Source organism: Macrotis lagotis, chromosome 1, assembly GCF_037893015.1.
Source record: "Macrotis lagotis isolate mMagLag1 chromosome 1, bilby.v1.9.chrom.fasta, whole genome shotgun sequence".
NCBI classification, from domain to species: domain Eukaryota; kingdom Metazoa; phylum Chordata; class Mammalia; order Peramelemorphia; family Peramelidae; genus Macrotis; species Macrotis lagotis.
The window spans coordinates 227,500,740-227,528,069 of NC_133658.1; the positions used below are offsets into that span (position 1 = coordinate 227,500,740).

General features: G+C 36.7%; 1 protein-coding gene across 2 annotated transcripts in view; it reads left to right on the forward strand.

Annotated features, from left to right (window-relative positions):
• VIT (vitrin) overlaps nucleotides 1-27,330 on the forward strand; it is a 148,150-nt gene that overhangs the window by 101,204 nt on the left and 19,616 nt on the right. For both annotated transcript variants that reach the window (XM_074209696.1, XM_074209697.1), the window contains 3 exons: nucleotides 2,989-3,036; nucleotides 4,447-4,509; nucleotides 13,716-13,863. In XM_074209696.1, the coding sequence (XP_074065797.1) occupies nucleotides 2,989-3,036; nucleotides 4,447-4,509; nucleotides 13,716-13,863 (259 nt within the window). The remainder of the gene's footprint in view (nucleotides 1-2,988; nucleotides 3,037-4,446; nucleotides 4,510-13,715; nucleotides 13,864-27,330) is intronic.

The window sequence follows — 27,330 nt, forward strand, 5'->3', positions numbered from 1 at the left end:
ACCAATTCTAGTTAAATTTCCATCTAAAAAAAATAGGATAGTCAAGTGGTGGGGCAAGAATGTGGGGCAAGACTACAGGCCAAATTTCAATATCTGGTGGTTCAATTCCCTTGATCTAATCAAGACTTGACTGATCACCAGATCAGTCTTGGGATAAGAGGACTATGCATTTAAGAAGTTACTGTTTACTTTATTGAGTTTAACATCTTGTCTAAAATCAGGGTCCAAAGAATTAATCTATTTGGCATTCTCTTTATAATGGAACACTCCATCCAGGATCTAAGTATCATTCCTTTTTTCTTCCATGTCACTGGAAAAGAAACCTGAGTAGCATGGAAGTTAAAATGAGGACAAGTTCAATTTCTTCCAGAAATGTATTTGGACTGACTCCTGGATTCTCTAGTTTTGTTGTAAAAAGATTTATATCCAAGGTATAAGCTAACTCAATATACCTTTCTCTGACTGCCCACCATGACCACATGGGTATACCTTTGGTAACCTTATGACATTCCTCAACTCTGCTTTGTAGAGTAAATCAGAGGAGGTTTTCCCTACAGGATGCCCTTATTTCCTTGGGGCTATCATAATGATACTGGTCTCATCTCAAATTATACAGGTCTGCAATGAGGGAAAATATTGGACCTATCTTGAAAGGCATTAGTGGGCAGAAGCTTGTTCTATGTATGATCTCAGATCAGATTCAAATTAAACTAGATCAACTTTTGGAATCAGGATGCCTTTATATGTTTAAAAACTATTGAGCCCAAAGCAAAGAGCTTTTAAGTGAATTATACTTACTGACATTTACTATGGTGGAAATTAAAACATCCTAGAATTTTGAAAATATTTCTAATCTTGTGAATACCCCCTTTTTAAAGACCACACTTTCTGAAGAACTTCTCTTCTAGAGATTAGACTTCCTGGAACTTCTAAGGCTAACTTGGAATGCAACAAAAATATATTTCCAATCATTTATTTACCTGAATACCCTTTAGTGTGTTTTTAAACATTACTCATCATAACTCACTGGGGCTGAATGGGGTTGGTATTGGCAATGATTCAGGCATTCACTTGAGGAGCAAGGAATTAGAGAGAGAGGATGTCTCTAGGATTTTCCACTTAAAATGATAATGTTGGTTGAAATATTAGGTAAAAATGAAGCTGTATAACAAGGGTTTTTCTTTCTTTTAAATTTTATTTAAGGTAATGGGGTTAAGTGGCTTGCCCAAGGTCACACAGCTTGGCAATTGTTAAATTTCTGAGGCTAGATTTGAACTCAGATCCTACTGATTCCAGGGCTGGTACTCTATTCACTGCACCATCTAGCTGCCCCAGGGTTTTTTTTCCTGGTATGTTCTTTGCTGGGTTTGTGAAAGGATATTGTGACTGCCTTCTCCAGATCCAGACAATTCTTATTTATTTTTCTTCACCTAGGAAAAGGAAATTACCTCCTATTTTTTCTTCTGTTCCCTCCTTATTTTCTCTAATGGAAGATCTATGGTCACTCTTTGCCATGTGAGTGGTTTGGCAGAGTTGACATTACTGACTGTCATTTTGTACATGTATGACCATAGTCAGTCACTTGACATCTCTGGACCACAGTATCTTCATGTGTAAACTGAGGGAGAGGGGCCGGACAGGGTAGGACAAGATGACCTCTAAGGTGACTTTAAACCCTAAATCTATCGTCCTATGGTCAACTCCAGGAGGACAGGCAAGGCTCAAGGTAGTGAATATGAAAGCTTGACCTAGGAGTGACACCAGACAGGTATGGTTCTAGTCTCAAACCGTTGCAACTCACTCACCAAGGGTCTCAGTGGATGCTCAATCCATCCAAAGACATGATCAACACTCAAAGCCTCATTTCTGGCTCTTATGTGTGAAACCAGTATTTTCCCAGTCCTTTCCTCTGAGACTAAATAAAATGTCTAAATCCTGCTACACACCTTAAAGATGGCTGCCAAACCCTACCTGAATATTCATCATCTGGTGGTTCCCTTTGACCTAGAGTCTTGAACTCTTCTAGGTTGCTTCTTGGACAGACATCCATCAGAAGATAGAATGGTTCGAGTATGAATTCTGACTTTGCTGCTCACTTGTATACCTTGGACAAAACACTTAACTTTGGGGTCATTCAGTTTCCCTTTTTATAAAATGAAAAGGTTTTTTGATTCTGAGCTGGAAGGGACCTTAAAGGTTATTGCATACAATACTCTCATTTTGCATTTGAGGAAAATAAGGTCCAGAAAGGTCAAGTGACTTTTCCAGGGTTACAACAGTTACTAAATGTCTGAAGTAGAGTATTCAGGTCATTCTAACTCCAAATTCAACACTCTACCCACTGCCCCATTTTGGTCTGCATCATCAAGGTTCTAGGGTCTTATGACACAACACAATGAGGCACTGAAAAAGGACTTTAGAGGATTAGATGGTGAGAATCCAACCCACAATGTTAATAACTGTAATTTATAGAGTATTTATGAGGGGTTAAGTACTTTACATTTATTATCTCACAACACTTTTTTTCCAGTCAAAGAAACTGAGGCCAAGAGAGGTTAAGAGACTGGCCAGTTAAGAGACTTGCTAGTAATTATCTGAGGCCACATTTGAACTCAGGTCTTCCTGATTGGTCATCCAGATGACCCAGTGTTCTCTGTGAAGTTCTGGCCATTTTTTGCTGAGTACAGATTATTGGGCTTTGTTTGCCTAGGAGTCAACAAGCTTCCCAATGAGGAACAATGACCTCAAAGAGAAGTTCACTAATTCTTAGAAGAAAGAAGCTGAGCAGAGTTCTTCTGAGCTAAAAAACAGAATGGAGCTGAATAGAGGAAGTTCTAAAGGTCTCAGGCTACCTCATTCAAAAATTTTTAACTAAGCTTGTTTGTTAGAAAGGCACAACCCAATAATCCCTAATTTTCATAGTTGACTCCATACATTCTATTCATACTGTTTTAAAGCAACAATTTTCCTTCTTTATATGTTGTAAAGCTGGAGAGACAGACTCATGGAAACTTGGACTAGCCCTTTTGGATACAGGTAAGTGGAGCCCAGGATAAGTCATCAAAGAACCCAGTAGTGACAAGTAAGAGGAGCTAGAACATAGTTCTAGTGGCCTCTGCCGCTTAACTCCATATATGATCTTGGCAAGTTACCTTAATTTATCTGAGCCTCAGTTTCCTCATCTGTAAAAATCAGAGATTTGATAATCTGATGTCCCTCCCAGACCTAAATCTATGATACTATGGCCATTTTAGAAACTAAGGTGCACTTTTGTATTAGGGAGAAAGCCCCACTCATCTCACAGAGCAAGTCAGGAATTCAGTCAAGAGAAGCTTTAACAAAGGACTCTGTCACTTTTCTCAAGCAATTTCAAAAATAAGCAATATATTTTCAAAAAGTTCTCACTGGGGGTTAGAGAAAGGAGAGAAAGATTGGTGAGCAATAAGGAGAAAAAAAGAGCATAACTTTCAGTCTCCATTCCATGTCATATTGAACTTTACCTCAACTTCCATTGCTCCTTCTGGAGAGTAGAAACTTTTTTTTCTCATTCTTTTTCTTTGAATTCCCAGTACCTCGCAAACAACAGGCACTTATTACTTGCTTTTAAACTTACATTGTATTCCATCTCATGGCGAGCCCCAAAGAAGTGTGCCATGTTAAATTTTTGAAGTCCCAGCTGTCATACATTCTGTTGCTCCCTAACCTCAATGGGCATCAAGGATGGGTGAGTAAGTCAGTATATGTTTAGAGGAGCTTAAAGAGAAATGTCTGTATTTCCACCCCCCCCACCCCCATACCCAAACTTTCAAGTATGTAACTCTTCAATCCACTCTCTTGTCTAATGTTAATGAAAGACTTACTTACTGAATGGGACCCTGATTAGAAAAATACTTGTAGACATTCAAAGAGAGTTTTTAAAAGGGAAAAAAGGGAGGGGACAAAGTTAAAAGGAGGGTTAACAAGCCTATCTTAAATGAAAAATGAGTCATGTAGTTTTGGGGGTTGTTTTTTTTTTTTGGCAAACTGGAAAAAACATGACCAGAGAGTTCCAAGAGAACACTGAAGTGTTTCTCATTGGGTGAATGAGCTTCCACTGACTTTGACATTTTCTGCTTTTCCCCCTTGAAGTCTCTTGAGGTTTCAGTGGGAATCCTAGGAGTTCAATAAAGCTCCAATTGAGGAACTCCTTTCTGTGTTGGATCAAACAGTAAGCCATCATGTTCTGTGCATCCCCCAAGGTCCACAAAGGATGAGGTCTTCCCAGCTGGAATTCCATTTTAGCATAATGACTTCCTGGGGGGCAGGAGAGAGCAGAACTATGGGAGGAAGGAGTCTGGCAAGAGCCACCAAGAGGAACACAAATGCATTATTATTGTCTTGTTTTCATGAGTGAGGTCAGATGTTTCTTTTGCATGTAAGTAACCAAAAGTCTTACTGATGTTCCAGGATCAAGGCCAAATGAAGAATTAAAGACAAGATCTTTGGAGCCAGCATCCAAGGGAGATCCAAGTAAGTTAAATGTTAGATAGTAGAATTATAACTAGCAATTTGTGTGCTAGGGACAAGTAGCATAAGACATGCCTGGGGTAAACAGCACCTTACCAACCAGACTTCAGATGCTGCTAGGAAGAAGAATTCTACTGGGTTGTGGTGAGCTTTAAGAAGATTCATATTTGAACTCCTTATTCTTGAAAACTCAGTTGTTTTTACTTATTAAAGTAATTTTCCCCTCATGTCTGACATCTTGAATAAAAGCCCCAACCACCTTGTCAAAGTTATAGCTCTGATTTCATGTTGACTTTTTTGATTTGTGGTATTCTTCTACCTACACACCTACCCACCCATTCTTCTCCTCCTCCCAACCCTACTCTCTGCTACCTATACTCTCTGCTACCTATGTATCAATGGATGTACCATTAACTCACTCACCAAATTATTTATTCTCTCACCTCTGTATTTTCTTGCTCTTTAAGAAATTCATATCTTTGTATGTTTCTTTGGGATTGTGATAGGCAGTGACCAAAATCTTCACCTTTCTGTATTTATTAGAGTTCTTCATGATTAGCCCAGGTCAAATCTAATTATTAATCCTATTTTTTGCCTTCTAAAATACCTACCTTAGGGAAAAATAGTTAATACATTTATTACTTGCTTAAACTTCAAAAACATGATCTAATCAGTATGAGAATTCCCTCCCCAAATGAAGATTTCAACCCCTCCATAGTTTCATGAATTGCTGTGCTCAACTTCCACATGTTAAGTCTCTGCACAGCCTCCTCCCTGTAAAGTACCACAATCTGCACCCAGGAAAATGGAAGGAAAAGGGCTCCCAGAGGAAAGGTGAGGAACAAATCAATATGAGGCAAAGAGAGAGTAGGGAGAGCTCATTCCAGTCTATCATATGATAACTTTCTATTTTAACTAATTTTTGCTCACTGGTATTAGATCGGATATTTTTATCCTACTGAAAGATAATGAATATTGTCAATATATTCTCAATTTGTTGCCCTGGACAAAGCCTCAATCAGCCCTCTCTAGTTGTGACTTAGCTTTGCATTTAGTTAGTTTGGTCTTTGGACAAAGTATACAGATTCCCTTACCCACACTTGAAGCCTTTCCAAATTAATAGGACCTCTTTTACTAGAAGAATAAATCCATTACCAGTTATACACTACCAAAAAAAGTTTGACAGTGCTTCTAGTCTCTAGACTAGAAGGACTTATATTTCTACAGAATATTTAACAGAATCTTTCTTAATATCCTTTTGGATAGACTAGAGGTATAGTTTGAGTAATAGCCTAATTAAGCCAATTTGGAAGTTGCTGAATGATTGAACCCCAAAAGTTATAATTAATAAATTGAAATGAACCTGGAGAAAGAACCCTAGTTGAACAGCCATGGACCTGTTCTTATCACTGTTGCTATGCAACATTTTTATCTGTGCTTGGATGAAGTTCTAGATAGTATTCTCATCATATTTTCAGATGATTCAAAGCTGGAAGGGGTAGCTAGTATATTGTATGACAATCAAGATAGAAAAAAAAATTGAGTAGCCAGAATGTTAGGCAAAATCTAATAAAATGCAATTTTATAGTGAAAAATAAGAAATCCTATATTGAGGTTAAAAAGGTGGGGTGACTAGGTGGCACAGTGGATAAAGCACCAGCCCTGGAGTCAGGAGTACCTGGGTTCAAATCCTGTCTCAGACATTTAATAATTACCTAGCTGTGTGGCCTTGGGCAAGCCACTAAATCCCATTTGCCTTGCAAAAAAAAAGATTAACTATGCTTAAACACAAATCAAGAATGATTTCTATGAAAAGGGCCTAAGTGCTTTTTATACTTTAAGTTTCATTCAAGTCAATCTTTGTTGACATGGCAGCCAGACAGAAAATCTTAGGCCACATTAAAAGAATCATAATGTCCTGAACAATGGAAATGATAGTTATACAAAATACCATTCTAGTCACAACTTAAAGAATTGTGTTCAATTCTAGACACCTCATTTTAGTAAGAATATTCACAAACTGCAAATCCAGAGAAAGATGACCAGAATGCTGATGAAAACAAAGCCTAACCCAGTTTGAAAGAACTTGGGATACTTAGCATTGGGAAGATTTGGCGAGGGCACACTAGCAATCTTCAAGTTTGTAAAGAAGAGGGATTGGAGTTTTTCCAGCTTTGCCCTAGAAGTTAGAAGAAAGAGCAGGGGATGAAAATTTCAGAGAAACAGATTTTAGCTAAACATAAAGAAAAATTTCTTAAGAGTTAACTGGAATGGGGTTGTCTCAGGAGATAACAGGGTCCTTTTTATGGAATTTCCTCACATGAAAGCTAGATAACCACTGGTCAGACATTTGGGAGAAAGAAGTCTTGATCATTTACAAATTGAGCTAGATGGCATCCAAAGTCCCTTCCAATTCTGTGTTTGCAAACCAGCAATTTTTGTCACTTCAAACTTATTAGAGATTAGAGTTGTGTTTATCTTTTAAACATTTCTACTCTAAGAATTTTTGTTCTAAAGGCCCAGGCAGAAAAATACATGTGACCAAAAGAGCTTGATAGATAAGAATGTTGGGTCAAATTTAATAAGGTGAAATTAAATGTCAAGGCTTATGTAACATAGGTGTGGGGTGACCGGTATGGATGCCTTAAAATGTAATCCTTCACGAAGGGCGTTGGCCACCCACTCACTTTCTAATCTGGTTTGCTTACCTCAACTTGCCCTCACAAGGACAGGTCTGGATTTTCAGATAAAGACTACCACCATGTGGCTATTATTTAAACTCTTTCAGGATCCAACAAGTATCCTTCTTGTAGAGAAATACACTCTCCTTATTTATTCACTATATTCCTTAATTCTCTCCAGTGTGGTTCCCATTTATAACAAACCAACAATTCATGATGATGACACCATTAGATTTTAAACATAGCAATTTATTTAACAAAAAGACAAAAGTAATCATAACCAGTTTATCAGCTACTTGATACAAAAAATATAGCAATCACAGTTCACACAGAAATCTGGGTTACACTCTCCCCACAATGTGCTCAGGATCTATACAGGGCAGAGGGCACACCCAGAAAACTTCCAAGGAAACACACAAATGAAGAAAACATGTTCTCAAAAAGGACTTGACAAACTCTTTCCCTTTGCATGATGATTTAAGCCTTTTTATTTATGTAAGAAATAAGAAATTCCCCATCAATGGAGGTCTTCTTGGAGAAGTTGTATGACTTGGACTTAGATGATTTCTGAGCCCTCCAGTTCTGAAGTCAGGGAAGTCTATTCCTTGCTTATTAAATAACAAGAAGTTGTTTCACACAAGGTGATATTTCATGATGATATCATTGTAATTTTGTATGATGACTTTTGAAATTCCTGATCCTTCCAGAGGACCAGTCACCAATAGACCACATGTGCTGGTGGCTAAGGAACCAGAACAATCATTGTTTGTCCTATGATACTGATTCCAACACACTGAAGTCAGAAACTAAGTGAATCCATAAAATCTATGGATAATATCCACTCAGATAGGAAGGAATTTCTCTTTTTTCCCTTCCCAAATGTTGTTGTTCAGTCATTTGGTCATGTCCATGAAACCATGGACCATAGCATTACTAAAGCTATCCTTGGGATTTTCTTGACAAAAATACTGCAGTGGTTTGCCATTTGCTTCTCCAATAGATTAAGGCAAACAGGTTAAATGACTTGTCCAGGGTGGGTCACTTGAGGAAGTATCTGAGGCTAGATTTGAATTCAGGTCTTCCTTGCTCCAGGCCTAGCCTTGCTCCAAGTTCTATCCACTGAACCACCAAGATGCCTCTTCTTTCCCACATACTCTTTTCTCTGTCACTGTAATCAATTATTTATCCTCAACATATCATGAATAAATTCCCTCCTTTATTCATGATCCTTCCAATTTTATTTGATCATATTTTCATTTTATTTTAAGAAGAAAAAGAAGTAGCAGGCTCAGGGCATCCATGCCCATCAGTAAATTTCACAAACATCTAGAAAGTGAGTGAAAGTGAATTGTGCTATCTGAAAATCCTGGTTGTACAGCACAACTCAGTCCCTAAGGAAAGTTCCTAATATGGAAAGATTCACTGCTGTAGTTAATATGCTAAATTTTATCAAAAATAATAGCCACAGAAAAGTTCATTATATATAACCCTGTGAGGAAATGGTGGGTCTCTATGTCCCAGAACTATATGTTTTCTTTTTATATATGTTAAAATTAGGTTTAAAGGATTCTCCAAGACACATAAGACTTGAGCAAAATCCCTTTACAATCTCAGGATTCAAAGGACTGTAACTAGGCCAAGGGAGGGGAAAGATTGCCAGTGATCTTTATCAAGGGCCAGGAGGTTATTGTGTGTTGATTGATTGTTCTTTGTAAAGGCAGAGAGGAACAGAGTAGCTAATTAGCAATAAGAAAAAAGTAAAGTGTCCTGACCTAAAAATTGGATTGCTCAAGCAATTTCATCCTAATTAGAAACTAAATCTTTGGATTAGACCGTAACAACCAATGATATGTGTGTGTGTGTGTGTGTGTGTGTGTGTGTGTGTGTGTGTGTGTGTGTGTCTGTGTGTCTGTGTCTGTGTGTCTGTGTGTGCTGTGTCTGTGTCTGTGTCTCTTTGTGTCTGTGCTCTCTTATTTTAGATATGGACAGAAATAATGAAGAAGAAAAAAGAGAAGGTATTTTCTAAAGAAAAAAATGGGTCAACTGAAATAAACTTATGAGAAGGAATAGAGGTAGAATTGGGTGAGATTAGCAGGTTTTTCCTTCAAAAGTACTAAGTAGATACAGACAGATCTTGGCCTCGGTGAACTGTTCTGCAGACCTCTACCGAAAGTGATTTTTATGTAATGTGAATTTGTCTCTACCCACCCACTTAGCTTATATAACAAAAGCATACATAAAATAATACTTTTTGGCGTCATAAAATGCATTAAAATGCAGATTTATTAAATATGTACCATAATAAGAAATGAATTTATGAAATGAAAGGTAAAGTTAATGATAAAGTCTACACAACACTATATAGTCAAGTTAACATAGACATATGGATTTCTTTTAGAATTCTTGATTTAAAGTCAAATTTGCATAATATGAATTTACATAAAGCAAGAACTGCCTTTAATTTCAATTGTCAAATAAGAGACAGTATATAGGCTCCATTTTCAAATTTGCCAAAGCTGCAAGCAGTACCCTTCCCCCCAAAAAAAGTCTACTTGGCCTACAGGGTAAGCTGTAATTTGGTATTCCCTAAAACCATAGCTCAGGAACCTCTGTTGATGCTTACTTTTAATAGTCAGAAAAGAATTAGTTCAAATTTAATGAAATGGTATATAGTAACTGTAGACAGGAAGATCTGAATTCAAATCCAGCTTCAATCACTTGACACTTACTGTGTGACCTAGGGCAAATCATTTAACCCTGATTGCCTCACATTCAGGGTCATCTCCAGTTGTCCTGAATCATATCTGACTACTAGACCCAGATGGCTTCGAAGGGGAAAGTGAGGCTGGTGACTTAGCATAACACCCCCTCACTCAAATCCAATTCACCTGCATGTCATAGCATCACCTCCCAGTTGTCATGGTCTTCTTCGAGGACAAAGGACAAATATCATCATCATCATATAGTAAGATAATGTAGCAATAAAGTATTTCCTTCATGAAAAGGTATACTTTCCCATACATTATCAATGGGAAGAGTAGATATACCTATATAATACAGGGAATAGGAAACCAAATTTAGGGAAATCAGCTAAAGAAGAAATTATAAATCTGAGTAAATAGTGCTGAAGTTCTTCCTTCCATTCAATTTTTTTCACTCTGTCTTAGATTGTCAAAAATCTGAAGGAAATATTATTTCTGTCTCTTGCCAAGAAGTATTACTCATCAGCTCTGTCCACGATTCTTGTACACTTTTGACTCTCATTTTTTAAATCCCTCACATCCTCCCTACTTCTCCCCCTCTAAATATCTCAAACTCAGTTCTATCTCATGGTCTCATTACATATAGAACTGAAATGAATCCTAGGCCAACTAGCCTAAATCCTTTATTTTAGAAAAGAGGAAATTGAAGCCCCCAGTGGTTAAGTGGCTTATCCAAGGTTCACAGGTAAAAAGTAGCAAAGAAAGGAATAGAACCCAAATCTTCTGAATGCAAAGCCAAGGCTCTTTTCACTACAAAATAGGATGTTTAGACCTAAATTAAGGACTTTGCTATTGTGGCAACCCAAAAAGTAGAGGTCAAATACTTTGCCAATATGCCAAACTACAAATCAGGAGAATATCTATAGGCACCTGGGAAATAACTGATGCTTACCATACCTGTAGGCGCACTGTTCTTAAAGTTACAAGCTGGTTCTATTCCAATGAAAAAGGCTAGAGAGTGGAAGTGTGAATTCTGTACTGCCTTGGGCAAGTAGCCTTTATGGGCAATCAATAGGACAGTTCAGTGGGATCTAGGATTCTCAGAATCTGTGAATGTCCAAAAGATCAACTAGTCTTGCTCTAACTGATCTTCTAAATGAAGAGATTGATACCCTAAGATGTCATTTGCCTAGGATCACTCAATGGAAGACGTGAAATTAGAATTCAAGTCTTTTGACTCCCAGACCAGAATTCTTTCCTTTTTTGCCTTTCTTTCCTTTTTACTTTACTGCTTAAAAGAAAGAAGAGGGAAGGAAAAAGAGAAGTGCTTAAAAATAAATCTCTCATGTGAGTTCTTTGCATTTGCATCTACCCTATGAAGTAGGTAGTTTAGGTATTATTATCCCATTTTACACTGAGGGCCAGAGAGTCACACAACTAATTGGTAGAAGTAAGACTAACTTCTTACTGCCAGTCTAGTGTTCTTCCCATTACTAAGAGGCTAAAGATACTTTATACCAATAGCCCCATGAGCTGAACTGATATTCCCTCTTCCACAGAGGGCAGAACACTATTTCCAGAAATGTTTACTGGATTGCACCATTACTGAAAGCCAAGGAAAAGTCTGAAAGAACTAGAAAGTAGTTGTGTTCCTGGCTTACACCTTATTGGCATTATGTCACTATGCTGTACCTTCCAAGTGAAAGATCTTAAATCTCTTTATGTATGATTTACCAATTGAACATACCTTTCTTTATACAAGATGAAAAAAATGCCTTCCCTTTCCTTATGCAGATGCTTCTTCACTGTCTTAACATTGACATTTAAAAGGTTCAATAGACATAGATTTTGGAAAATTTAATCATTTTATAAATAAAGTCAGTAGGTTATTAATAAAAGGACAGCTGGCTCTCTTAGAGCAAAGAACCCCAATGGCAGTAGGGTCCTGAAGGACGCCCATTCAACTCTGATTGGTTAATACCATGGGAGATGGCTATCTTGGGATACAATCACTCAAATCTTGATCAGAGACATCAATTTCCAAATCACCTGTCTTAATAACAGGGAGAATCAACATTTCCCCAGGAAGTGTCCAAACATAATCAGCAGGAATAGATCTAATAGCCTAAACTTGGAGTTTCTTTTACATCTGATCAGATCTTGGCTTGGGTAAAATCTTTGAGAGATTTCTGAGTGAGTAAGTAGAAAAGGGGGAAAAATCTTAGTCTTAATACAATAATTGGTTATTAAATATGATAAGAATATTCATTTATTATAACACTAACAAATATTTGAAGTAAGTTGGATCAAGTGAACTGAGATGAATTAAACAACAGACAGAAAATCTGTCATACTCCCAGGAAAATGGGCAGTGGGGGAATAGGAAGGGAAAAATCATATCCTTCTGAAAGCTCCCAGTAACCTCACTCTGAACATATATGGAGAACCACTTATGGACAGGCATTGTGGGTAGAGCACTAGACATTAAGAATTAGGGTCCCATCTCTGGTCTTCACTAGTCATGCAATCATGTGCAAATCTCTTAAATGAGTGAACTTTGATTTCTTCATCTGTAAAATGAGGATAATATCCCTAAGGACAATCTCATCATGTGATTCAAATGAACTAACATGTCCAAAACATTTTGCAAGCTTTAAACTACTTTAGAAATGTTAGTTTTTTTTACCATATAAATTATAGGAGACCCCTCTGAAGGCATATCCCCATGTTCCTGGCCTTGGAGAAGATCCAAATAGTCTTTTTTACAAAGAATGTTCTAAATTATCCATCAACTCCAGATAGTGGAACTAATAGGAATCAGATAATTAGCAGATATTAAAAAAATGAACAACCTCTGTTTTACTTTCATGACAAAATTTATATGTAAGGGAATATCAGTATCAGTTATACAAATAATTACAGATATTTCTTCATAATGATATAAGAAATAGTAGAAGATGCAATGAACAGAGCACTGGCCCTGGAGTCAGGAGTACCTGAGTTCAAATCCGACCTCAGACATTTAATAATTACCTAGCTGTGTGGCCTTGGGCAGGCCACTTAACCCCATTGCCTTGCAAAAAAAAAAAAAAAACCTAAAAAAAGAAATAGTAGAAGAGGAGCAGATTTCTGTAATAAATGGGGATAAGCCTGATGACTATACTGAGGGTCCTATATACATATATATATATATACATATACATATATGTATATATATATATATAAGCAAAATAACTTGAAAAATTTGCAAAGAATCAAAATACTGCAGATATCTTAAACAACATCAGTAACACTTTGCTCATATACATATACATATAAATGACCTATAAGGGACCTTAGAGGACATAGCATTCAAACCATTCTCAATTTACAAATGAGGTAAGTGAAAGCACAGAAAATGAGACCTGTGATCCCACAAGTAATAAGTGTCTGAGGCAATATTCAAATGTAGCTACTCTTGATTCCAACTCCAGTATTCTATTTAAACACTTATTACCTGTGTGAATACAGTTTGTTTCATCCTCATAACACCATGTGAAGTAGCCAGGTGAGGTATTATCACCACTATACAAATGAAAAAACTAAGGTTCAGAAAAGATAACTACTTGCTTATGGTCACAGCAAATAGGTGATACTACTGGTTTGGAGACTCAGAAAGATAGTTTTGTGAATTCAAAAATGCCCACACGTTTTACACTCAGAATTTTCATGTATGTTAGATGGTTTAATTTATTTGTTTTTTGAAATGTAGAAAATTGAGGGAGGAGGAATTAAATTATTAAGTTTAAAGCAAATCAAAGTGATTCACTCATTTTCCATTCCTTAGACTGTAAAATTGATTTGACTTTTTTAATTGACGGGAGCTGGAGCATCGGCAAACGACGTTTTCGAATCCAGAAGCAGTTCTTAAAGGATGTAAGCCAAGCTCTTGACATCGGCCCAGCTGGTCCACTCCTGGGTATTGTACAATATGGGTAAGTATCATTGATAACCCCAGAATCGTGCACTCTACTTCAATATTGATGGACAACTAATACCCAAGGACTTATGTTAAACACTTTCCATATCAGCTGTTAATTTCTCAGGAGCAAACCAGTCAATATCTAGCACCTATGTGCTAGATATCATATTAGTCACTAGGCTTATAAATATACAAATTAAAAAGGAGCCACTCTTAGGTAACTTCCATTCTATCAATATACATTAAAAATGTAATTTCTGATGATTCAAAAATGGGGAAAGTATAGTTTATGAAATTCATATTTGAGTAAGTAGTATTTTTACTTGTATTGGAAGAAGTCCCCCCATCTTTGTAAGCTTTTCTCCATCATGAATGTGCAAATATTTTAATATATTATGTTTGTGTATATGTATATATGTATTTGTGTGCATATATGTGTATAAATTTAATCTCTTCAAGTAGATTGTAAAAGAAAAGTAATACAGATAAATATTTCCTCACAGACCCTTCCATTCCCAGTCTCATATTCAAGCTTGGTGTTTACTACAAAACTAAGTTCTGTTTTTGATTCAGTCTATTGGCAAAATCATGAAAAGTGGGTCTCAGAATAACAGAATCTCAAGGTTGGAATGGACTTCACTGGCCATCTAGTCCAACTAACACTGAAAAAAAGAATCTTCTTCAGAACAACCCTCACAAAAGCCTTTGCTTGCAAAGACTTCAGTAAGAGAGGAGGTAGGGAGCCCACTACCTACCAAAGGAGGCTTCTCAACTTGTGCATAGCTCTAAACTGTTGAAAAGTCACAGAACTATAGACCATCAAAGCAGGAAAGCACTTTAAAGATATTTAATCCAAGCCCTTTTCCTCTAACAGAAGAAAAAGCCGAGGTTCAGAGGTTAGATCACAATATGAATGACTTGGATTTAAATGTCTGTGAATGTTTTCATGTTATATCCTAACTGCTCTGAAGTAACACCTAGGGGTGACATCCTTTGAATTTGGATCCATTTGACATGATGGAGTAATAAAGCATCTCATTGTTTGTTTGGGGATTTTGCATTTTTTACTTTTAATTTAATGAAGTTACTTGAAATGTCTCAAAGTTACATTGTTATAGTTTGCTCCTCCAAGATGAGATAGGTAGAGAGAGAGACTTTAAGATAAGATAGATCAGGTCTTATATTGTGTTTGGAGTTGCTTGTTATGTTTATAAAATGCTTTGTAATCCTTAAAGTATTACAAAAGTTATTTTGTAATAATCTTGCTTGAATTGCTGATTATTTTGCTTGAAATGATGATTTCTTTTTAACGATAAGGTTTTGGTATTTGTATTCTATAGAATATCAAAATTAAAATAAAGATAATTGAACAAAATAGAAATAAAGAAAATCGAAGGAATTTAAAATAAAGGAAATGGAAGAGACTTTAGATAACATCTGGTTCTGTGCCTCACTTCTGTTTCACAGATAAAGAAGCTGAGGATCACAGAAGAGTATGACTTAACCAAGGTCATAAAGCTAGAAAATGGCAGAGATAATACTCTAGTCTCAGTCTTCTGATTCTAAGTTCTTGACTCTTTCAACTACCCTATACTGCCTTTGAATTTGGGTTCTATTATGCTTAAAGATATAATTTTAAAAGATAGAGCAGAGACCTTAGAGGTTAGTTAATCCAGCTCTCATTTTACAAATGATGGTCAGAAAACAGAGAAGTTAATAGTGACTCATATTTATAAAGATTATACCAAAAGTCTTATTGAAATTTTAATCTTCTTTGGGGATCATGGATGACCATGGTGAGGTCTTTGAAATCATTCCCCTCATTGGTCATATGCTCCTGGTACTCTACATTGTTCAGCATATAACATCACCAGAAGGATGTTGGAGTTATTAGCAATGACCTTTTTAGGCCTCAGGTGATTTAGAATCATTAAAAGTGCAGATCATTTTCCCAAATGAGATCCTCCTATTCAGTTCTGGGGTCAGCAGACTATTCATCTATAGCAGTTATCTAAAATTAGTTTTGACGAACTTGCTCCACAGGCATCTACTTCTTAGTCTCCAATCTAATTTCATGCTACAATAAAAATAATATGTATTGTTTATCTGTGTTGTTTTTCTCTTGGGATTACTGGTTCAATTTCTTTTGTAGACGTGTTGTAGGACTTAGTTCAAACAGCCTAATGTCGTCTGTAACTATGGAAGTTCTGGAGAACATCATTCTTTTATTTAGACCATGTGGAAAAAGTTCTCCATAACCCTGGCAAACCCTGGCAAGTTGAGTTCTCTCAGCTTACATACAGGGAATAGTGTAAGCAAAGGTAAAGGCAAGAAAAAGATACTGAAAGTTCGATTAGAAAGTGGAATGACTTTAGGCAAGTCAGTTAACCTTGATGATTCTTGGCTTCCTCATTTATAAAATGAGAGATTTAGACTAGATAATCTCCTAGGTCGCTTTCTTCTCTCAATTTATGATACTGTGATCCTAGAGAACATAAGAGAGAACATTCCAGAAAAGAAGTTTAAGAGCAGATTTTGATGATGATGATATTTGTCCTTCACTGTCAAAGTGGAGGTGATGACATGATAAGCACAAGAATTGGATTTGAGTGAGGGGTGCTGGGCTAAGTCACCAGCCTCACTTTCTTCTCCAGTCTCATTTGTATCCAGTAGCCAGATGTGAACAGGACAACTGGAAATGGCCTGGATGTGAGACAATCAGAATTAAGATTTACCCAAGGTCACACAGCTAATAAGTGGCAAGTATCTGAGCCTGGATTTGTACTCTCCTCCTCCTAACTCCAATGCCAGTGCTCTACCCAATGAGCCATCTAGTTGCCCACAGTAGTTTTAAAAGGACCCGGAAAGCTGGTCTAACAACAAACATTTATTCAGCATAGACCCTCTAAAAAGACCCACTCTAAGATCCTGGGAACAAAAAGAAAATGACATAGTCCCAGATCTTAAGGAGGGAGAGGGTGGCAAAGGAGTTAAATACAATTTATACATTTAGATAGAATTGGACCTGCAATTTCATTGTTTTGGGGAACTCCAAAATGTGTAAACCTCCTTTATCAGTGCAGAATAGCACCATTTCTGCAACTGACAGCCTTCTGAAAAGGTAAGTGACTGGCCTAGAGTCACTCAGCCAGAAATACTATCAGACCTGAGAAGTATGGATAAGGATGGAGTGCCTTCCAATAGAGGGCAAAGAAAGGGGGAAAGGCCTCTTGAGAGAATGCAGGAGAGTGGGAGGTAGCATGCTAGGGCCAGGGGCCAGTCATGAACCATCTGTTTAATTGGGATTTAGAATACATCAGGAGACTAATGAGAAATAAGACTGAAAGGCTAGATTGGAGCCAGAGTATAGAGGATCTGAGGAGTGTGGGTTTTATCCTGTAAGCATTGAGGAGTGATTGAAAGTTTTTATATAAAAATAACAGATTGCTCCAAATGCCAGCTTACATTTCTTCTCATCAAAACACCTATTTTGAGAGCTTCAAAATGAGAGGAAAGGGTTTCTATGTTCCTTCAGTCATATTTTTTTCTTTTTCAAAATGTCAGCCTATTTTATTTAATGTGTTATTTTAGAAAACAGCAAACTGAAAGCAGACTTACATAAAGATGAAATATAAGCACCTTAGTGCCAGATGTCCCAAGCCCATTTTATACAAGGGACAAAGACTGGAGTGTTATCTAACATTAGAAATAGTTGAAGGATTTTTTATAAGCTTGTATGCAGAAATTTTATAGCATAATAGGAAAATAAAGTGATAAACATGTCAAGCAAGTGAGGAATAGAGTGAGCATAGAATCATATGTTGATGAAAACATTGATTGGTGAAAAACATAGCAGAGGGGGAAAAGATTCTATAAACATTCCCCCTTCCCTTTTTTGTAATGTGATCAATGTCAATACAAAAGAGCTTACCCTAATCCCATCCAACAGCATTTTTTTAGAATCATTTCAATCAATGACAATATACAATATCATGATTAATGCGAAACCCAGACAGACAAAGGCATGTCTGTTTTTCCTTGGTGTAAACACTTTGAAAGGAACTGTATTAGCATCAGGCAACATAATGAGCTTAGTACAATGTTTAGAATATGGTGGGCATTTAATAAATGCTTACTGACTGACTGATTTTCCCCTAACTTAGTACCCCATCTCCAACTTCCATGCCTTTATCCTCTGCTTCTGCCTCTGCTTCTGACTCTTTCTCCCTCTTTCACTCTTATCTCTCTTTTCTCCCCTCTCTGACTTTGTCTCTTTCTGTATCTGTCTCTCTCCCCAACCTGTCTCTCTCTCTCACTCTCTCTCTGCCTCTCTCTGTCTCTATGTGTGTGTCTCTCTTTCTCCCTCTGTCTCTGTCTCTATCTGTCTCTCTCTCCCTGTCTCTGGCTCTTTCTCTCTCTCTGTCTGTGTATATGTGTCTCTGTCTCTCTCCCTCTGTCTGTCTCTGTCTGTCACTCTATCTCTCTCAGTCTCTCTCTCCCCTCTCCTCTCTCTCTCCCTGTCTCTCTGACTCTGTTTCGTGTGTGTGTGTGTCTCTTTCTCCCTCGGTCTCTGTCTCTATCTGTCTCTCTCTCCCCTCTCCTCTCTCTCTCCCTGTCTCTGGCTCTGTCTCTCTCTGTCTGTGTATGTGTGTCTCTGTCTCTCTCCCTCTGTCTCTCTGTCTCTGTCGCTCTATCTCTCTCAGTCTCTCTCTCACCCCTCTCCTCTCTCTCTCTCCCTGTCTCTCTGACTCTGTCTCTTGTGTCTGTGTGTCTCTACCTCTCTCCCTCTCTCTCCCCTCAAGCCATGGATATACTTAATTTTACATGTTGTATCTCTACCAGGTGCAATGTATGCTCTTAGTCTATATATATGCTTGTTAGGTTGGATTAAATTGAAAAGGATGATGTAACAGAAGTGCCTGAACTGAGAGACAAGAGACAAGAAAACCAGGATTTTGTCCTTTATCTGCTTTTAACTTGTAATGACTCATCTGACATCTGTTTGAACCAGGGACATGGGGTGAGGGGTGGCAGCTGAGGCAGAAGTGAGATTCAACTCTGCCTTACCTGTCACCCCTCACCCCAAGGCCTTGGTTTGAACTAGATGAACTCAAAGCTATATCCCAACATTTAATACTCTGTGATTCTTTGTACAGTAGGGATTCATTCCATCAATGAATCCTGTTTGTCCATTTAAATGTTTTCTGCTCTTTCCAGCACAGGACTATGATGATTCTATCCTAATAATAAGATGATGAGATTACAGTTGGGTCAGACTTCTAATCACTGAAACAGATTGCAAAGGGGTAGCTAGTTGCCTCTGGGAAAAGAAAAAGCAATTCCTTCTTCCTACTGCAAATGCAGAGACTGGAAAAGAAGAATTTATCTAACCAAAATTGCTTCTGCAGGGAACATACTCTGGACGGCCTCCTTGTTCAAGTTCATTGTCATATATTGCTTAACCTCACAGTATCCCTGAGTTGGCCAAGAAAGAAAATGATGCTGTTGTTGTTCAGTCATTTTAGTCATGTTTGACTCTTTGTGATCCCATTTAGGATTTTCTTGACAAAGATAATGGAGTGTTCACCATTTCCTTCTCCAATTCATTTTACAGAAAGAGGAATTGAGGTAACCAGAGTTAAAAGACTTGCCAAGGGTCACACAGAGCTACTAAATTTTAGAAACTGGATTTGAACTCACAAAGAGGAATCAATTAAAGCCAATGAAATCAGTTCTAGTTCCTATCCTATCCCACTCATTACCTTGTACCTTTAAGAATGGTCATTCAAGGGGTGGCTAGGTGGCACAGTGAATAGAGCACTGGCCTTGGAGTCAGGAGTACCTGGGTTCAAATCTGACCTCAGACACTTAATAATTACCTAGCTGTGTGGCCTTGGGCAAGCCACTTAACCCCATTGCCTTGAAAAATCTTAAAAAAAAAAAGAAAGAAAAAAAAAGAATGGTCATTCAAGTGACAATATGGTATAGTAGAAACAGGATTGACTGGGGGGGGGGGTCAGAGGTTGGTGTGGATGTCTAATTAATTTCAGTCATGTCCAATCCTTCATGACCCTATTTGGGATTTTCATGACAAAGATATTGGAATGATTTTACCATTTCATTTTACAGATGAGAAATTGAAGCAAATGGGCTTAAGTGACTTGCTCAGGGTCATAAAGCTAAGTAAATGTCTGAAGTCAGATTTAAACTCAGGTTTTTCTGACCCTAGACCCAGCATTCTACACTGTGCAGAGGACTTGAATTCAGATCCTGCCTGTGTGACTATCTGTGTGATATTAATCAAGTCATTTAACTTCCCTGGGCTTATTCTATGATTCTAAATCTGTCTAGAGCATCAGAAACTCAAAACTGGACAAGATGTTGGAAGTCATCTAATCCTTGCTCCTCATTTTATAGATGAAGAAACTAAGGCCCAGCTTCCCCAAAGTCCCACACAGGCAGACATCACTCAAGTAGATAGTATAGAAGGGACCTCAAAGGTCATCAAATTCAACCCTCTTTTGTTACAGTTGAGTAAATTGAGGCCCTAATAGGGGAAGTGACTTCCCCAAACTAAATGCATGACTAATCAATGACAAAGGAAGTCTTTATTTTACAGACAACCCCTGCAAATGTCAAACAAGACTAATATCAAAGCCTAGTACAAGCTAGCACTTCTCAAATTTTGCTGAGATGAGCTGATATTGAAGCTAAATGGCTAGTTCTACTACCAGGCAGGGGGGATCTCCTCCCTCTCTTGAAACCAAAAATCTGACAGTACTCACCCTTTACTTGCGCCATACATTTCAAAATTAAAATTGCATAGCTTATGTATATGTAATTGCATTTAATAGGAGCTGGAACACTTGGAGCTACATGTAAAAAGCCAAATGAAAGACTGGTTGGAACAGGTAGCTATTAGATGAATTTAGCCAGTGTAATGAGCAAGGCCACCAAGGCTGCTGATGGCTTGGGAGTTGGAGCCTGGATCCACAGGTATTAAAAGCTGCCAATACTCTAAATCTAAAAGTGGTCTCTTTTTAGATCACAATTTCAGCCTACATTGAATATAATTGCACATGCTGTCTTATACTTAGTGTTAGTAATGAGCTTGGAAAAACAACAAAATGTTGATTTTTCTATTTTAAAAAAATAATTTCTCTTTTCTGACCCCTAAGAACTTCTTTTCTTTATTGAATGTCTCCTCTCCAAGCCAGGCCATAATACTTTCATTCTTTTGGAAGAATATCTCAGGTCTAACTTCCACTCAAGGTGGTAAAGGACATTCATGTAACATAAAACATTCTTTGGTGGGTCTTTTTTTGGGAGGGGAAGGATTTTTAAATGCAGATCTTTAGAATGTTGAAACTGGAACAGAGCTTTAGGGAACATCAGATTCAGCCCCTTCCCTCCTCAGATGAGGAAACAGAGGCTCAGAAAGGAAGAAGGCATTCCCTTAAGTCACACAGTGTGTGCATCAGGAATAGTACTATGGTTGGAAACATGGTCTCCAGCCTCCTAGCTGAATATTCTTTCCACACAGGCTGCCTCCTCCCTCTGTCCATCTGTGAGGGAGGTCTGGTTGTTGCAAAGCCTGTAGATGCACACACACACACACACACACACACACACACACACACACACACACACATCCCAGAACTGGAAGGCACCTTAAATATTATCTCGTCCAAAACCCTCACTTCATAGCTGAGGAATGTGTAAATATTCCATGAAGTTGATGGAGGGCTGACAAGGAAAACTCTCAGGCCCCTTCCCACAAAGACGTGAAGAGAAATCACTGGGGGTAAGGGGAGAAGGTTGTGGGAGAGAGAACTTCTCCCTATGCAGAAACAAGACAATGTTGGGCAGTCCCACATATGTATAATAAGCATAGATCTAAAGAAGAGATGAAAAACATTAATAGTATCTGAATACACATTGAAGCATACTTTTTTCCCTCTTACTTTATTTTTTCTTGAGGTTTCTCTTTTTTTTTTTTTTAGAGGAGGGATAATGTTTATTTTTTAGAACATTATGATTGTGGTAATGTTTTTCATGACTACATATTTTTGACCTATATCAAGTATCTCACTTTCTCAATGAGGGGCAGTGGGATGGGAGGAAGGGAGAGAATTTGTAACTCAAGGCTTTGAAAGTGAAGGTTGAAATTTGTTTTTGCATATAACCAGAGGAAAAATAAAATAAAATAAAGAGAAAAAAACAGCTATCCTACTCCTATGCAGAAGTGATAGGTTCACAAACACAGTATATGGGAACACTAGAGATTTTATCTTTGGAATATTAAGATACTATTAAGCTACTATTTGGGCTTTAAGTTGACTCTGCTGGTTTTCAACTGTTCCTTAGGAAGGGAAATCTGAAATTTCTAGAAAAGATAATCTAAAATGACTTTTAACAACTTGTGAAATTACCTATTAAAATAAAATTGTCTTGTTTGAGAAAGAAAAATCTATGGCATAGCTTTTTCATTGTCCTTTAAAGTAATTCCCATCTCTAAATAAGATCTTGCCATATGGGGTCATATACTACCGGCATCTCCCTGCTTTAGGGAAAAAAATGAGCATGAATTCTTCTCATGGACAGGATAAGTTCAATGTATCTGAGAAAAGTCAACAAGAAATCTGTATATCTATTAGTATGGGGCCAAAATAATCCTGCAAGTATATGTTAAGTATGTAGTATATTCGATGCCCAACAAAGGATACCAGGAATACCAAAACAAAACAAAAAACAATCCTTGCACTCAGGGAATTTTCTTTTTTTTCCTGCAAGGCAATGGGGTTACCGTCACACAGTTAGATAATTATTAAGTGTCTGAGGTCAGATTTGAACCCAGGTCCTCCTAACTCCAGGGTCAATGCTCTATCTACTGAACCACCTAACCAGCCCTCTCAGGGAATTTTCATTCAGCTAATAAGCAACTTGTAAGCAAGGGTAGCTAGGTGTGGCAGTGGATAAAGCACTGACCTTGGAGTCAAGGAGGACAAGAGCTCAAATCTAGTTTCAGACATTTGACTCTTACTAGCTGTGTGACTTTGGGCAAGTCACTTAATACTGATTGCCTCATATCCAGGATCATCTCCAGTCATCCTGATTCATATCTGGTCACTGGATCCAGATGGCCCTGAAGGAGAAAGTGAGGTTGGTAACTTAGCACAGCACCCCCTCACTCAAATCTAATTCATGTGCTTGTCATGGCATCATCTCCTTGATGTTGTGGTCTTCTTTGAAAATGAAGGACAAAGGGGCGGCTAGGTGGCACAGTGAATAGAGCACCAGCCTTGGAGTCAGGAGTACCTGGGTTCAAATCTGGTCTCAGACACTTAATAATTACCTAGCTGTGTGGCCTTGGGCAAAGACTTAACCCCATTTGCCTTGAAAAATCTTAAAAAAAAAAAAGAAAGAAAATGAAGGACAAAAGACATTGTAAACAAATATGCATATATGCATATACGTTATTATTTGAGAAGAGAGATAGTACTTCTAATAATACCTGCAATTTCATTGTTTTGGGGAACTCCAAAATGTGTAAACCTCCTTTATCAGTGCAGAATAGCACCATTTCTGCAACTGACAGCCTTCTGAAAATGAAGATGGGTCAGGAAAGTATTTTCATAGGAGGTGCCTCCCTGCAGTTGAGCCTTGAAGGACTCTGGAGATTCTAAGGGGTAGAGTTAAGAAGAGATATTATTCAGAACCTGGGAAAAGCCCATGCAAAAGCTCAATGTGAGTTTGGAAAAGAAGGAGCAAGTCAACTGGGTTGGAACACCAAGTGTATGAATGGGAATAATGTGAAATAAATCTAGAAAGGTAAACTGGTTCCAGATCATGAATGGCTAAATGCCAAATAGAAGAGTTGCCTTTTATCGCAGGAGAAAGAGGGGGTGGGTCATCAAAGGTTATTGAGCAAAGGAACAACATAGAATTGTGCTTGGGAAAGGTAAATATTAACAGCAGTGTGGAAAATGAATTGGAGAAGAAAAGATGCAAGAGTCCATTTAGGAGACTGGTGAAGTATTCAGGCTAAAGTTGATGAGGAGAAAGCCATATAAGTGCCTAGATGAAAGTCAGTTGAATGAAGTGTAAGCATGAACAATTAATTCTTAGAAACTGATTATAAATATATATATGGAATGAGAAAGAAGGAAGAATCAAAGATGATTCTAAGTTTGTGAACCTGGGTAATTGGAACTATGGTATTGTCCCCAACAGAATTAGAATAGTGTGGAGGAGGAGGAGGAGAAGGAGGAGGATTAGGTGTACAGATTAAAAAATTCCATTTTGAATACATTGATATTGAGGTGCCTACAGAACATAAAATTGAAGATGTCCAAAAGTCAGTCAACAAGCATTTATTAAGCACCTATTATAGGCCAGGGCACTGAACTAAGTACTTGACAAATAAGATAAACAAAGAAATTAAATTATGATTAAGGAACTTATAGAGAACAAAACAATATCAGTATTAAACATTTACTCCAAATAGCATAACACCTAACTTATAGGTGTTATAAAGAAAATTAACTAAATTATAATATCAACAAAAGACTAAACCATAGTTAATTATGCAATAACATAAGAAGCCTTAAATTTTTTTCTCTCTAACATAAAAACAAAGGGGGAAACATGGAATTAAACAAACTATTAGAAAATTGAAAGCTAAAAGAATGGAATGGAAAGCTTCGGAATGGAAGCATATTTCTCAGCATCATATAGCACTTTTATAAACATTCACAAGTTATTAGTGTACAGAGAAATTAAAAATAAATAGAAAAGTTGGGATGTATACTTATCCTTTTTAGTCCAAATACAATAAAAATAGTTAATAAGCAAAAGACACACAAAAAGACACAGATCTAAATGGAGATTGAATAATGAAATACTAAATAAAAGTTTATCAAATAGCAAATCATAGAAATAATAATTATGTTATAGAATGTTATAATAAGACAACAAAATAAAATTTCTGTGATGAGCTAAATTAACCCTTGGGTAAAATATATCACTAAAAACAACAATAGCAGAATAGAAAAAGAAATTAATGTACTTAATAAGCATTTTTAAAAATTGAAAACTCAAAATAAACCCAAAATAAGCAGAAAAATAGAAAACTTAAAAACTGAAGAAATAGATAAATTAGAAACCATAAAGACTACAGAACTTTTAAATAAAAGTGAAAATTCATTCCTTGAGACAAACAAAACTGACAAAATTTCAATTACGTAATTAAAAAGCAAAGCAGATAATCAAATCAACAAAAAAACTAAACAAAACTAAAATCACAGAAAAGCTCAAAAGAAATAAAAATTATTTTTTCTATCAACAAAAACAAAGCCACCCAAAAGAAATAGGCTACCTTCAAGATGTAAAGTACCCAAGCTAAGAGAAAGTCAAATAGAGATCTTCAATAAAATAGTTTAAGAAAAAAATTTGAAGGGGCTATCAAAGAAAAAAAATCTCCTGGTCCTGATGGATTCACAGGAAAATTCTACCACATTTTAAAACAACAATCAATACTACATAATAATTATCAATCTTACATAATTAATTTCCATAATATATGCATTATTCCCAAACTGATAAAGTAAATAGTCAACAAAATTCCTTTTTATGAAACTAATAGAATCTTAATACCTAAACCAGGTAAGGATATCAAAGAAGACCAATAACACAAGAAAATATGAATTCATAAATTTTCAGTACAATTCCATCAAACAGTCTACAACAATTTATCCAAAGAAATTATCTATTATGACAAAATTATATTTATTCTAATATGCAAGAAAGATTCAACATTAGGAAATAATATATTAAAAACAAAAGTAGCTAAAATTCACATTTTCTCAATAAATAAAGGAAAAGGCTTTGACAAAGTATGCTTTGGGAAAAAAAAACCTAATGAAAGGATGAGCATAAAGGGAGTTTCTTTATAAAAAAAGGATCTATCTAAAATTGCAAGCAAGCATCATATGCAATGAAATCATCAGTCATTAATCATCTACAAGCATTATATGCAATGAAATAATTAGTCATTAATCATCTACTGTGTGCAAGCACTGTGCTAAGTTCTGGAAATACAAGAAAAGGTAAAAACAGTCCCTATTTTCAAGGAACTCTTTTCCATAGAAATAGCAAGCTGCCCAGAAAGATGATTCCAATTCTGTAGTGGTCCAATTGACCCTAATTGAAACTAACTGTAAGACTTTAAATTTTTCTCTAATTGATTTCATTAATTTTTAGTTCTATTTTATTTATGACAACTTGCAAAGTGGGAAGAATACCAGACTAAGAGAGATGAACTATTTTCTTTTAATCCTTAACTAGTTAGATTTCCCTAAGGAAATTAAATAACCTTTCTGGGTTTCAGCTCTCTCACTTGTCAAATGAGAAGACTGGAAAAGATGATCTCTAAAGTTCTTATTAGGTCTGTGTATATATGCAATAATTTTGAATCTTTATTGTTTCCTATGTTATTAGTTGTCCTTTGTGCCACCTAAAGATTAATAAGCATCATTTTTAATGCATGTCTTCAATCTTCAATATGATTATAGACATAAAGCTTAAAGTGACTTTAGAAGTGATGCTCTTCAACCTTCTCCTACTTTGCTGTTAAGGAAATTGAAGACCAAAGAGTTTAAGTGGTATGCCAATAGTTGCATAGATTTGGATTCAGGAGTTCAAACTTGGCCTCAGACTCTTGACTCTTACTAGTTGTAAGACCTTGGGCAAGTCATTTGACCCTGATTGCTTCACATCCAGGACCATCTCCAGTCCTCCTGATTCATATCTGGCCACTGAATCTAGATGACTCTAGAGGAGAAAGTGAGTCTAGGGACAGCATCCCCTCACTCAAATCCAATTCCTGTGTTTGTTATGGTATCACCTCCCTGATGTCATGGTCTTCTTTGAAAATAAAGGGCAAACATTATATGATAGACAGGGAATTTAACCCTAAGTTCCTGCCTTCATCTCTGAAATGAATAAGTTTGTCTTATCTTGGAATTTCTGTGACTTTTTTGACTCTGGTAAACTATAGAAGAGTGAAAGTAGGTCATACAAACTTTTACCTTCCATACTATTAGAGAAGTGATCTTACATTTGAAGCAACCAATACTAATACAGTAAAATAAACATAGAATATACTCTGTGAGTTATTATATCAATTCATTTTATGACCATTTTACTCAACTTTCTAGTTATTAGTAACCCTTCTGGAAATTGTGTTTAAGATAATCTCAAGGGAGATTTTTTTTTAGAAATTGTTCATTCCCTTTCTCTTATACTATTGAATGTCAACAGTGAGCAAAATGTCAGTCATAATCTGATTCTTCTACTCCTAGAAAACTCAGATAAGATTGAACATAATTCTTTATATCCCTCACAAATAATAGAGGGTTGGTGAGTGGGCTGACTATGAATAGGTATGAGGTCACTTTATTCCCTCTTTCCCCTTTTACTT